General features: G+C 42.0%; 1 protein-coding gene across 1 annotated transcript in view; it reads right to left on the bottom strand.

Annotated features, from left to right (window-relative positions):
* bbs9 (Bardet-Biedl syndrome 9) overlaps positions 1 to 13,089 on the bottom strand; it is a 147,957-nt gene that overhangs the window by 42,770 nt on the left and 92,098 nt on the right. Inside the window, exon 21 of the mRNA XM_070834915.1 lies at positions 7,389 to 7,499. Within this exon, the coding sequence (XP_070691016.1) occupies positions 7,389 to 7,499 (111 nt within the window). The remainder of the gene's footprint in view (positions 1 to 7,388; positions 7,500 to 13,089) is intronic.

Below are 13,089 nucleotides of genomic sequence, written 5' to 3'. Positions count from 1 at the left end.
CTTTCTTTTTATCCACATAAAAAAGAAGGATGTGACTGTACATGTCATTTAAATCTGAGTGTAGATGTAAGACATGAAACTAATTAAACTGAAGGCTCCTGACAGTTGACACCAAGAGACTTAAAGCTGTCTGTGGGCAGATGGCATTTTTAGAATGTTTATTGACATATAGGGCTGCAACCAGCAGTTGTTTCATTATCAATGAACTGAACAACTTCATGAAAAAAGTCTGTAAATCTGTAAGAAATATTGTTTGTTTTTACCGACAAAGGCAAGCAGCAAAATTCTCCCATTTAAGGGTCCTGGAATGAGTTAACGTTTGGGAATTCACTATTCGTCACAGTTTCAAAACAAACTCCTGTAGTCAATTTCCAGAAAAACAGTATCCATAAAACTCTTGGCGACAGGTGTTCTGGTGTTTTCACTCCAGCTTTCTTGCTCTGCACGCTTCCTCTACAATGTTCATTCAGTTATTGGTCTTTCAACAGATATTTAAACAGACCTGCCTCCATGTTGCTGTTTCATCATATGCAAGAATGTAAATTCAACAATCTATTATCAGTCCTTTTAACCAACTGTTACAGTTCTTAAAACAAACACAAATGCAAAATGGTAGATGGTCTGTGTTTGTACAGCACCTTTTGACCACTCAAATCACTTTTACATCACATCCTCATTCACCCATCATTCATTCAGGAGGAATCTAAGCTTTCACACACATTCACACACTGAAGCTGCTTCAGGAGCAGGTTGAGGGTTCAGTGTCTTGGCCAAGGACACTTCGACATGCTGACTCATAGGAGCCGAGGATCGAACCACCGATCCTCTGATTGATGGACGACCCGCTCTACCTCTGAGCCACACAAAAGCACAAAAAGTACTTCTACTGATGTAGTTTGTATGGCTCAATAGTTCCTAGGCATGGCTGGGTTAACTGACTGGTGGGCAATTCATTAAAAAACCACAAAGAAACTCACAATGAATGGTTTGAATGGTCCATGTTTATGGAACTAGTTTATCTATATCTCAGACTCATTTCAGCTTGGTTCAGCAGGCAGAGTCCTGTGTGCTCACTGGAGGTTTGAAGGACTTTGACCATATCAAAGCCTGAGAAATCACTCTGGTCCATATGCTTCTCTTTTCTTTGTGTGTGTGTGTGTGTGTATGTGCGTGTGTGTGCGTGTGTGTGTGCGTGTGTGTATGCTTGTGTGTGTGTGTGTGTGTGCGTGTGTGTGTGTATGTGCGTGTGCGTATGCTTGTGTGTGTGTATGCGTGCGTGCGTGTATGTGTGTGTGCGTGCGCGTGCGTGCGTGCGCGTGCGTGCGTGTGTGTGTGTGTGCGTGTGTGTGTGTGTGTGTGCGTGTGTGTGTGTGTGTGTGTTGGGGGTTGTTTGTCTCCTCTGGATGTGTCTGTGATCCCAGGTGGGCTGTAGGGGAGGAGCAGAACAACAAAAAGGGATGCGGAAGCAGGAAAGAGAAGGAAGACACTCTCCCTTTCATGTCTTTTTCCCTCCTTTTCAAGCCAAATAGAGAGAGAGAGAAAGAGGGGGGGGGTGGGGTTGAGGGGTCTCTCTCTTTCTCCTTCTTTTTCCTCTCTCTGTCCCACTCACAGACGTCTTTGGAGTCCACCAAATGTGCTTTGTGGCTACCATGCACTTCTAACAGAAAGGTTCCTCTGTGTTAGTGACTGTGTGTGTGTGTGTGTGTGTGTGTGTGTGTGTGTGTGTGTGTGTGTGTGTGTGTGTGTGTGGTGTGTGGTGTGTGGGTTTGGCAGGGCACCTAATTGCTTTTAAGTCACAGACAGGTAGGCGGGAGGCATGTGTCTTTGTCTGAAAAATAAGAGCTTTGATTTGCTCTCTACCACCTTGTTCCCTGCTTTTATGGGAGTTGTGAGCTGCCTATGACACCCAAAGGCTTTTTTGGCATTCTGCCATCATTAGACAGAAACACCTTACAGTAAGTACCAGATTAGAACTGTGGACAGAGCACAACCAATGCATCGACATGACTGGGGTTTACTGTCTTGCAGCTGACATGCTGGAGGAGGAGGAAGTCAAACCACCAACTCTGTGATTACTCAATGACTTCGAAAAGGTGGATTTAATGTAAAACCAGCATGATACTACCAATCAAGACAGACAGAAAGAAATATTTCATGTAAACAAACTGCAGTGTGATGTACAGAAAATTGAATGTTTGGGGTCGCTGTCCTGCTGCAGGATAACTTTGGGGCCAATCAGACGCCTCCCTGATGGTACTGATGATGGATAAGTATCTGCCTGTATTTCTCAGTATTGAGGACACCATTAATCCTGATCAAACCCCCAACTCTTTGCAGAAATGCAGCCCCAAACTTTCAAGGAACCTCCACCAGCTTCACTGTTGCCTGCAGACACTCAGTATTGTACCGTGAACAAACTGCCTTCTACTACAGCCAAATATTTCAACTCGTCGGTCCAAAGCACCTGCTGCCATTTATCTGCACCCCAGTTCCTGTGTTTTCGTGCATAGTTGAGTCGCTTGGCCATGTTTATACATCAGAGGTATGGTTTTTTGAGCGCAATTCTTCCGTGGAGACTTCTGGCCAGGCTTCTCCAGACAGTAGATGGGTGTACCTGAGTCCCACTGGTTTCTGCTAGTTCTGAGGGAAGTCAGCATAATGTGTCTTTCATCTGCTGCTCTGAGTTGCCTTGGCCTACCGCTGCGTCTACTGTCCTCAAAGTTGCTCTTTTCTTTGTGCTTCTTCAAAAGAGCTTGAACATCTTGAAACCCCAGTCTGCTTTGAAATCTTTGCCTGGGGGAGACCTTGCTGATGCTGTATAACTACCTTGTGTCTTGTTGCTGTGCTCAGTCTGAACGGTCTTCACAGCCTCACCTTGGTAGCAGAGTTTGGCTGTTCCTCCCCCAGTTTTAAGCCTCCTGCAACTGTCTCTGTTTCAGTTAATGACTGTGTTTCAACCTACATATGAAATCAAAGATCATTAGCACCTGTTTGGTATAATTAATCCTACACCTGACTATGATGCTACAAAATCCCTGACTTTGTGCAAGTGCACCAAGAAGAATTGATGCCGCTTTGAAGGCAAAGAGTGGTCACACCAAATACTGATTTGACTGTTCGCTCACTTTGCATTTTGTAAATCGATATCTTATATTTTTGAAAGCATTCTTACTTTACAGCATTTCTTCACACCTGCCTAAGACTTTTGCACATGTCTGGAGGGTAAACTGAAAGGTAAGAGATGCATGCATGTGCATGTAGGTGTGTGTGTAGAGAGAATAGATTAAAAACAGATAATAACACATTAATCAAAGTTATGTTGGATTTCTACAGGCACCAACTGATGCACCTTTCTTTTACCGAGTATTTCTATTGAGCTTAAAGGTGCTACAAATGCAACATGTGTAGAGTCTTTTTGAGATAAACTGATGGTTCCCAGTTTCCCAGATTTAGTGGACAAGGTATCAGCCATGATGTGACAAATCTACATTAAACACACTTTCCATTACTATACCATTAAAAAAAAACATTCTGCACTTCAGTTACATTAATTCAGGCATGGCTGACTCATAAAAAACATTCAAATGAGTTCTTTAAACATTCCAGTTGTTATTTTATTACAGAGCTATCACTCAGCATCTGGAATTGGAGAACATTTGCTCGATTGCTCTGTGGCACTAAACAGGCAGATGGCACATTTTAGTGAGTTGCCCTAAACAGAGGAGGTTTGACTAAAGAATCAAAGAACCCAGTCAAGACAGGAAACAACAGGATTTAGGGGTATGCAACTTATTATTTGCTTAAGTCATTTATCAAGGACAGACACGAAATGTTTCCTGGTTACAGCTGCTCAGATGTTAGGATCTGCTTTCTTTTCTCTGTTTCCAATCATTGCAAAATTGTCTTTTTTTTATTGTTGGTAACAAAAGAACTGATTTGAAGATATAACTGAGAGCTGCTGCAATCAACTCCTGTCATTCATTTAGACAATTAATAGTAAAATGTATCATACTTAATGAGATGACACAAACACAATACAAACATCAAAATTACCTAGTAGGTAGTTTGATTTGTTTCGCTCAGATCTGTCATAATGTCAGGCTTAATATTCCTGTGTGTGTGTGTGTGTGTGTGTGTGTGTGTGTGCAGAATATCATTCTAACCTCAGAAAACGCACAATGGGATATCTGACACACTCACTGGTGTTGTGTATGCACATGTGTGTGCATGAATGTACATGCACAGTATATGTGTATATACCTAATGATCACCGTGTCGCCCTCTCTATGTCTCCTACACCCCCGCCCCTCCTCGTTAGCGGCGATGCCTGGGTAAATTAACCACACACGTGCACACATATACACACACACACACAGTGACAGACACACTCCAATAAAAGTAGAGCCCATCAAAGCTGATCTAACATAACATAAAACGTGGATTTGTCCTCAATGCAAACCTGAAGCCCTTTTTGTGTGTGTGTGTGTGTGTGTGTGTGTGTGTGCATGTGTAGAAAGTGTGTGTTATCTGTATTAAACTAATCAGATTAGTAACTAAATGAGGTAACAAAAACTAAATGAGTCAGGGGAAGGGGCCAAGAAAAAGAGAAAGATTTTCAGGTGCCTACCTACTTGATGAGGTTGATTAGGAAAATGAACAGAATCATTAAAGTCTGCCAAATGACCTGATAACTTCTTTTCTGATCTGCCACGTCTCTATCAGACAGATGGTCAGGAGGAGTAACTTAGAGCAAAACCAGATGGGTGAAAACATAAAGAGAAGAAAGAGTAGAGAATCAGAGAGAGCAGACACTGAGTCGAGGATGAGTGTAGTCCAACTCCTCAAACAGAGAAACAGTGAGAGCAGACCTAGCAACTGTAGGCCGGCAACACCAGACACACTCCCCGCTCTCATGTCACAACGCTGGAAGGCACTGTCTACAGCAATAAGAAGAAATGGTGTTCGTCTCTGTGATTACTGCTCTGACATCAAGATCAGTCAAGTACAAAGCACAGAACGGTGGACAGAGGTGAGGAATGTCTAAAAGGTTATTATGGATGTTCAGAAATATAAACCCAACTGAAAGTAAAGATCCATCTCTCCATTGCTTATCTGGTATTAGTGCAGAGGTAGAAGACTGAACAAGGTAGCTTTGATGTCCTTCATTCTAGTCACATCATTCAGTTCCTCTTTCCAAGGTTTTCTAGGATTGCCCTGAAGTATCCTCTGAATTGGGCACACCCAGCATACCTCACTAGGAAAGTGCCTAGAGGCATCTTGACCACACGCCCAAACCTCATCAACTTTCAGTGTAAAGGAGTACAGTGGATATTCTCTGATCCTGCCAGATGTCTCAGCTCTTCACTCTGTCTGGAAGGAGGCTCATTTTATTCGTAATATTATTCTTGTGATCATTAGTCAGCACTTAGAGGGTTGGAACCATAAACTGTGTATAAAGATGGACAACACATCTGTGCTTCCTTCAAATGTACAAAAAACAAGCCAAAATATCCAGGGAAACTAGAATAACAGGGAGTCATGACATCATAATCCCACTGTTCTAATCCCTTGTAATTCTCTATCTTTATCAGAAACTTTTAGAAAAACCGCAGTAATAAAACCAACTCCTGGGCTGTAATCCCATGTGTCTGGTGCCCTGCTGTTGATAATCTACTTAATGCCTGGTGGTCACCATATCAAAACCTGTAGGTTACATTTCATAACATTAGCTAAGGGGCTCAGATTTTATTTAGTTAGGGTATTATCAAAGTGCAGCTACCTTACTAACTGTCTCTTTCTAAACTCAATGACATATGCATAAGAAACTCCACTCCATTATAAATGTAGCATGACATTAGTAATTTACATGAATTATTGCATTAACATATAAATAAACAAAACCTACCAAGACAACACATGAAACATTCACTAAATAAAAGCACACTGAAACAGTGGTGCCTCTAGCACCCAGGCTGATAACGTTTGAAACTGAGAGGGGAGACATGAAGGACTGAGGTAATGACTCCCTCTGGTTGAGTTTGCTTGAAAATATCCCAGATATAGCCACTGCCAGAGTCTGCACAGCAGTAATCTGGGCTACAACCACAATCACTACTGCACAGGCTCTGGCTCCAAATATGCCCGCCCAACCCAATCACAGGTTAGAGTTGGCTGTCAATCATAACCGTTGCCCCCTTTTTTACAGCATCAAATCACAAATTAAATCTGAACTGATCAGAAAAATGAACACTTGAATATACAATGACGTGCCAAGTACATAAAATGATATACCATCTTTGAGGAGAACATATTTGATGTGTACTGATTGATTTTGCAGTTTGTCATCTGCTAACAGAGAGGGGGTGGGTTTTATGACCTGTACTGCTGCCAGCCACAAGGGGATGATACAGATGTTTAGGCTTAACTTTTAGGGAGCTGTCATGTAATCTATCTTTATATACAGTCTATGGTTGGAATGTGGATGGAAGATTAATCAAGCTGCAAAATAAAGAAGCCACTTTGACTAGACTACTATAGACTTGGAGATGCTCACTTTCAACCTCTGATGGAGCTGAAAGAAGATCATCATCAGCAAAAAGAGAAATTCAATCCTAAATCAAACAAAGTCTCTGTCCCCTGGCAATGCCTTTAAAATCACATACAAGTGATAAGGCCTGGAATAAGCCCAATATGCCAAGAATACACTAGCAGCTGGTTGGCTCATAAGAACTGATATCCCATAGTCCTACAGTACCTCCCAGAAGGCACACAGTTATGAAACATATAGACACAACATTTTGACTTGGTACATTTGACTTGGCATTTTCAGCGGGGATATGGAGATGGCAATCAAAGTGAGAATTTATGCAAATTGCAGCAGTTACAGCAAAAAAAAAAAAGACAGTGCAGGTCAGTAGGGTGGGACAAACAATCCACATAGCATTTAGAAACACTGTGAACATCCACGTTGCACAAATGTATTCTTTGATTTAATCTCTTGGCACAGACCAGAATCCAAGCCTTGCTGATTCTGCAGACCATGAGCCAACTGCAGCCAAATACCACAAGACAGAGCACTATGTGAGGTGTGAACAGAAAATAGAGGTGGATAATGACAGTGTGACAGCCAATGAACAGATATCAGTGTCAGGGCTTTGGTCAGGATTTAGTGGCAAGCTGGGAGCAATGCTGCACATGTACTGCTGGAGTGATGTAGTTTGACATTTGATGCTTGGAAATGTAACACAGTGAAGCAAAGCCACTGACAAGTGACACTGACAGTTTGGACAAGCTCCAAATAAAGACCCAAAGAAAGAAAGGAGAAAAGATGACAGTGTATCAGAAAGGAGTACAAAGATGAGGAGTGATGGAGGAGCGTGTGGCCCTACCTTTCTTGACTTTCTTTGATGGCTGTTTCTTCTTGATGAACTTGGTCGCCTCCTGAGGAAGTTCCAGCTCCTCACCGTCACCGGTCACTTCTGCAATGGGCTCAACACCTCCTATGTGACAGGTAGAGGGAATATATCAGTTAAATGGTATGCAAGCAAAATTTACGAGAGTACTTTTCTTCTTTTTTTTTTTAGCAAATGCTTCACATTAGCTGTTAGATCACAGAAACTGTTCTGTAAATTCAATGGAGAAATGACTTCAAATAACATTACTGTACTTTTGATTTAATTACTGCACATTTAATTATTTTGTTATTCTATTTGAATTTTCCAATGCAATCAGAAACACCCCACGAGACAACAGTTAAGAACAAAAGACTCAAAAGAGTAAAACTAACAGTCTTTCAAAATGACAGCATCGATTTCAATCTAACAATTAAGTGTTGCATGTTTTAAGGATAACGGATGAAAATACAGGGTTCACAAAAAGTTAGGGATATTCGACTTTCAGGTGAAATTTATGGAAAATGTAAAAAGTGAATGCTACAGTGATATTATATCATGAAAGTAGGGCATTCAAGTATCAGCATGCAATGGTAATTTCTTCATCTTAAACAATGTATTGAAAGAAAATCTAACAACAGTGGAGGGTAAACGAGGGTAAACGTAAAATTGGGACGTGGCCAAAGGACGTCCACTCCTCTCCTTTCTGTGACTCTTCCAGTCTCTGTATCTCTGTTGCAACCTCCTGATGACACTCTGTGACCCTCTAAGCTCAGTGAACACTTCTGTCTGAGGACTTCCTGTTTGAAGCCTCCAGTGTTGAGGTGCTGCTGATCAACTGTTAGGTGTCGTCTTGGTCTCATGATGTCAGAATGTGAACAGCACGATGAGGAGGACTGTTTAAATACCAATTCTAACTGAAGCAGGAAATGTATTGGTGGTGGTTCATCCTGAAATTTCACCTGAAAGCTGAATATCCCTAACTTTTTGTGAGTAGTGTAAGTATCAGCCTAACTAACTGGCTTTCTGCTTTCTCTCTTCCTCGGTGTCTGCCCAAATAATGTCACCATGACAGACAAGAAGGGTCCGGCTGCAGCCCCACTTGTAAATGGCATTGAGGAGGCTGCAGAGGACCACAGACCATAGATGATCAAAATGAAATGCTATTGAAAGTAGCAATTTTAGCAATTATTAAGTAAATAAATAAGGATAATATAGTCTAGATAAATGTTATTTGTGAACAACAAAATGTAGTTTTTATGTTTTATAATGTTAATAATTAAATAACTTTTGCAAACTATACATCATCATTCAAGTTTCAAACATGCACATTTAACTTACTGGAACTTGACAACATGATTTTAGTCTCATTTCTGAATCTCACATTAGCCTATGTGGTTTGGTATGTTCCTGATGTGGGCTCAACAGTGACCACCCCTCAGCAATGATTAGAATTAATGATCGTCCTCTAATGAGCTAATAAAACTGGAATACTACAAAAGGAAATGTTGGAGATGACTATTTTTTTATTTTCATTTTATCAAACAACCCTGACAATATTAAAGCTAACATTTTCAAAGATTTAAGCTTGTAACAGACAAACGTATTGCACACATGTACAAAACAACCCTATGCTCTTTGGTTCACGAAGTATATTCTTAATCAACAGACACCTAGTAGAGGAGGAATGATGGCCTGGGTTCAGCCTGCTGCACTGCCCCGGAGGCAGGCAGGGAAGCCGTGGATGTGACTGACAATGACCAGTGGATGTGACTGACAATGACCAGTGGATGTGACTGACAATGACAGGTGGATCTTCCCTGTAGATGTTTCTGGCGATGACCGGTGGATGTTCCAATCGATGACCAGCGGATATTAATAGCAGAGGTTACTGGTGATGACTTCACCCATGGACATGTGTGAACATGCCCACCTACGCAGGCATCGAGTAAACCATGTGCTTGTCCACCATTCTTTTTCACATATTGTACAACATGCCCTGACAGCATATGACACATGTCAAAATTGTTAACTAATTGTCAAAAGACTGTTTACTATGTTGTGTAAGCCTGCACACCAGCAGTCAGTGCATCTCTGTGAGTCCACTCGAGATGCAGGTCAGCTCTTCACCAGAGAAAGAAAGATCACTTTCTCTGTATAGTAATTGCTGGTATGAATAACCAGAAACTAGGCTGGAGCGACATCATGCAAGCAGGTTTGGATACGACAGGAACCAGCACAAGGACGAGACGTTATTTTGATTAATGGATAAATGATAAAATGGACTGACTGATTGACTGGTTGATTGATTGAGTAGTCTTTACCAGCTTTAATCTGTAAAGGTGTCGTCAAAGACAAATTTCCAATGATGGACAATGAAGTTGTTACCCCTGCATCGGGCCACCTCCACTGATGTCTTTTCATTCTGTTTGCACTCTGCGCGCGTTCACACTGAAATATTTGTTCGGTTTAGATAAGAGTGTCATTAACATGTTAACTCACCACAACTTTGAGAGTTCAAGTGTGAAATATTTTACTAGAGCATCTAAAGTAAGTGTAGTTCTGGAGGAGAAGAAATGCAGCATGGAATAATAGTGTTGAACATGTGTGGAACAAGTGAGTGTGTTTGTGTGTGTGTGTGTGTAAACTTGCATGTGTGAGGATGTGATGTGATGTGTGTGTGTGTGTGTGTGTGTGTGTGTGTGTGTGTGTGTGTGTGTGTGTGTGTGTGTGTGAGAGAGAGATGAAATCCCTGTTTGAATCCCATGGATCAGTCTGGATTTAGGGAGCTCCTGAGGCTGATGAATTGGACGCCTTGTCTCTCCCGTGTCCCACCTCTCTGTCTCCTCCTCATCCCCCTTCTCTCATTCCTCTCCTCCCCCGTCTCCTCCTCATCCCCCTTTTTCTCATTCCTCTCCTCCCCCTCTGTCTCCTCCTCATCCCCCTTTTTCTCATTCCTCTCCTCCCCCGTCTCTTCCTCATCCCCCTTCTTCATTCCTCTCCTCCTCTTTTTTTCTCCTTCCTGTCTGCATCCTCTTCTCCTCTCTTCATCCTTTTCCACTTGCCTCCTTTCTCTGTGTGCCCTCTTCTTCCCCCTTTACTTTTCCTGTCCCCTCTCCTGCTATATCTATTCTTCATCCCTCTCTTCTTTTTTTTGTGTCTTGCTTCCTTGTTTATTTTTCATCCACCTCACCTCTTAAATCCCACTTTTTCTCCAATGTCTTTTGTTCCTTCCCCCCTCCTTTTATCCCTCCCTTTCTCCTAATTTCCTCTACTGCCTGAGGATTGTGTCCAGTTTCATGGCACTTTCATTGAACATGCAAAACATACATGGAGTCTTTGTGTGTGTGAGTCCATGCCTCTGTGAGACAGAGTGTGCATGTGTGTGTCTGCCACGATGTCTGCCTTAAGGTGTCTGAGAATGTGTGTGTCTCCATCTCCCCCACTGTGTCTACGTCTGTGCCTGTGTGTGTGTATGCGTGTGTGCATGCGCACAGATTACCCTAAGCCCTCTCTAATATTTATCCTGGCTTTTTCTAAAGCCAATCTTGTTCTCTTTGGTGAGAGCACAGCCTGTGGCTTCACACACACACACATACTCAATCACAGTTGTTTGAAATGGGATATGCCTCTCTCTTAGTTGGGCAGGTGTTTTTCTAAGGCGAGTTTTTTCAACACTGTCTTACAATTTCATGGGGAATGTGTGTGTGTGTGTGTGTGTGTGTGAGTGTGTGTGAGTGTGTGTGTGTTTTAACCTCAGTCATGTATCAACATCAGGTAAGGATATAGCCCACCTCTGGAGCAACTTTCTCTGAAAAAAATCACATCACATCCACACACACACACACACACACACACACACACACACACACACACACACACACACACACACACACACACACACTCCTCTTTCTCCGTCTCTCTCCCTCTCTTTCTGTTAATGGTCATGGTCGAGTCTTTATTCGTCAGAGTGTCCAGGTTATCAGTTTTAGACAACCCAATACTTACACTCAGGATTCTGTACCACAACACAAGTGATGGTAGAAATGGTAGTCACAGCTGTATGTTTTAAGTTGAGGCAGTTGCTGTAGCAATGTAAAAGTTGCAACATATATATTGCTAAAGACTAGATATACTGTTTAGATATACTGTTGGATATTTGTTGTGATGTCACTGATGAGGTTGTAGAAACATTAACACAAATAGGGTAGAAGTCATCATAGTGGTTATACTAGCAACCACAATAATACCAAATACCAAGCTGTTTGAAAACTGTTCCAAATGATGTATTATATTGTAGTACGGTCACCCATGACAGCAGCACTTGTAGAAGTATGCAGTCGTGCTTACTTAACAGTAGATGGAGATTGTCTGAGCTGTACAGTTCTTATGTAGTTTAGATATAGCTAGAGACAGTCGGGGACAGTTAGAAACCATGTGTAACAGTTTGTGGGTCGTTTTCATATAGAGGGGGGTGGCTGGGTCAGTCTACGACAATTTGAGGACAGCTTGAAGACGGCTGAAGCCATTCTGTGACAGTTTGGGACCATTTGCACTGATCTGTGACCGTTTAGGGGCGCATTGGGCCAGTTTTGGAATGAGCTGGACAGCTTGGTTGGGGGGTGAAACTGCTTCCAATAAGACAGCTCTGTCTTGGTCAGCAGCGTGGAGGCACCAGAGCATTCCTGCTTTATTCTGGGCTGCGGTTTGAAGATGGGGGTGACACTGTGCTGCTGTGGTTACCAGCAATTTAGCTGTGGGCTTTACGCTATTTCAATCCCCACTCGGCATACATCTTTGTACGCACACATAACATACACACATGTGCAGTATTATAAGACCCACACATTTGCACACACACGCTTGCCTGCTTCTGAAAATGCACATCAAAAAATAAGAAGTGTGATTTCTTTAAAAACGGTGTGTGTGACTCAGACACCTGATCTCTTCTGTCTAGTTTTCACAGTTAAAACCTGCAAACCACTTTTCAGTGCTACAAAGGCACACTCACACACACCTACATCCATTATAGAAGTGATGTATGTGCTGAACATTGTAAAGATGTTTGTCATTTAAGTAAAGTGATAAAAAGGAATAAAAATGCAATTAAGTGCTTTAAGAAGATGACCACTAGCTTGCACAGAGCAGTAAACGGTACTGTGGTGAAAAACAACAACCCTCTAACATGTTTGATTTATTGGCTGATGAACTTCAGGTACTGATTGATTCTTTCCAAAATAGTGCTGTTTTATATATAGCATTCTGGAGGAGAACTCTTCAATTTGGAAACACCACAGAGACAGAACAAAGACAGCTGGTCAGGCTTACACACAAGACATGACCTACACTTACACATACTACATGTATTTTCCTTTGCTCTGTGTCCTCTGAACTTACACATACACACACATAAATACATGTGTGCTTACACAATCGTGCACACAAATACAACCCATCCTCTCCCCTCTTTTTAGGTCTAAAATAGAAGCCGGCCTCAAACCACAGCTACCAGTGGAAGACTGTGAAAATAACTGCAACACACATGAATATGTGGGTGCGTGGATATGAGGCTGTGTGTGTGTGTGTGTGTGTGTGTGTGTGTGTGTCTGCTTGAGAGAAGAGAAGAGAAGAGAAGAGAAGAGAAGAGAAGAGAAGAGAAGAGAAGAAACAATGGACAAGGAACAATCAATGTCAGGTT

Source organism: Pempheris klunzingeri, chromosome 8, assembly GCF_042242105.1.
Source record: "Pempheris klunzingeri isolate RE-2024b chromosome 8, fPemKlu1.hap1, whole genome shotgun sequence".
In the NCBI taxonomy this organism is placed as follows: domain Eukaryota; kingdom Metazoa; phylum Chordata; class Actinopteri; order Acropomatiformes; family Pempheridae; genus Pempheris; species Pempheris klunzingeri.
The sequence above is the reverse complement of the archived record's forward strand: the minus strand, read 5'-3'. Positions and strand labels throughout refer to the sequence as shown.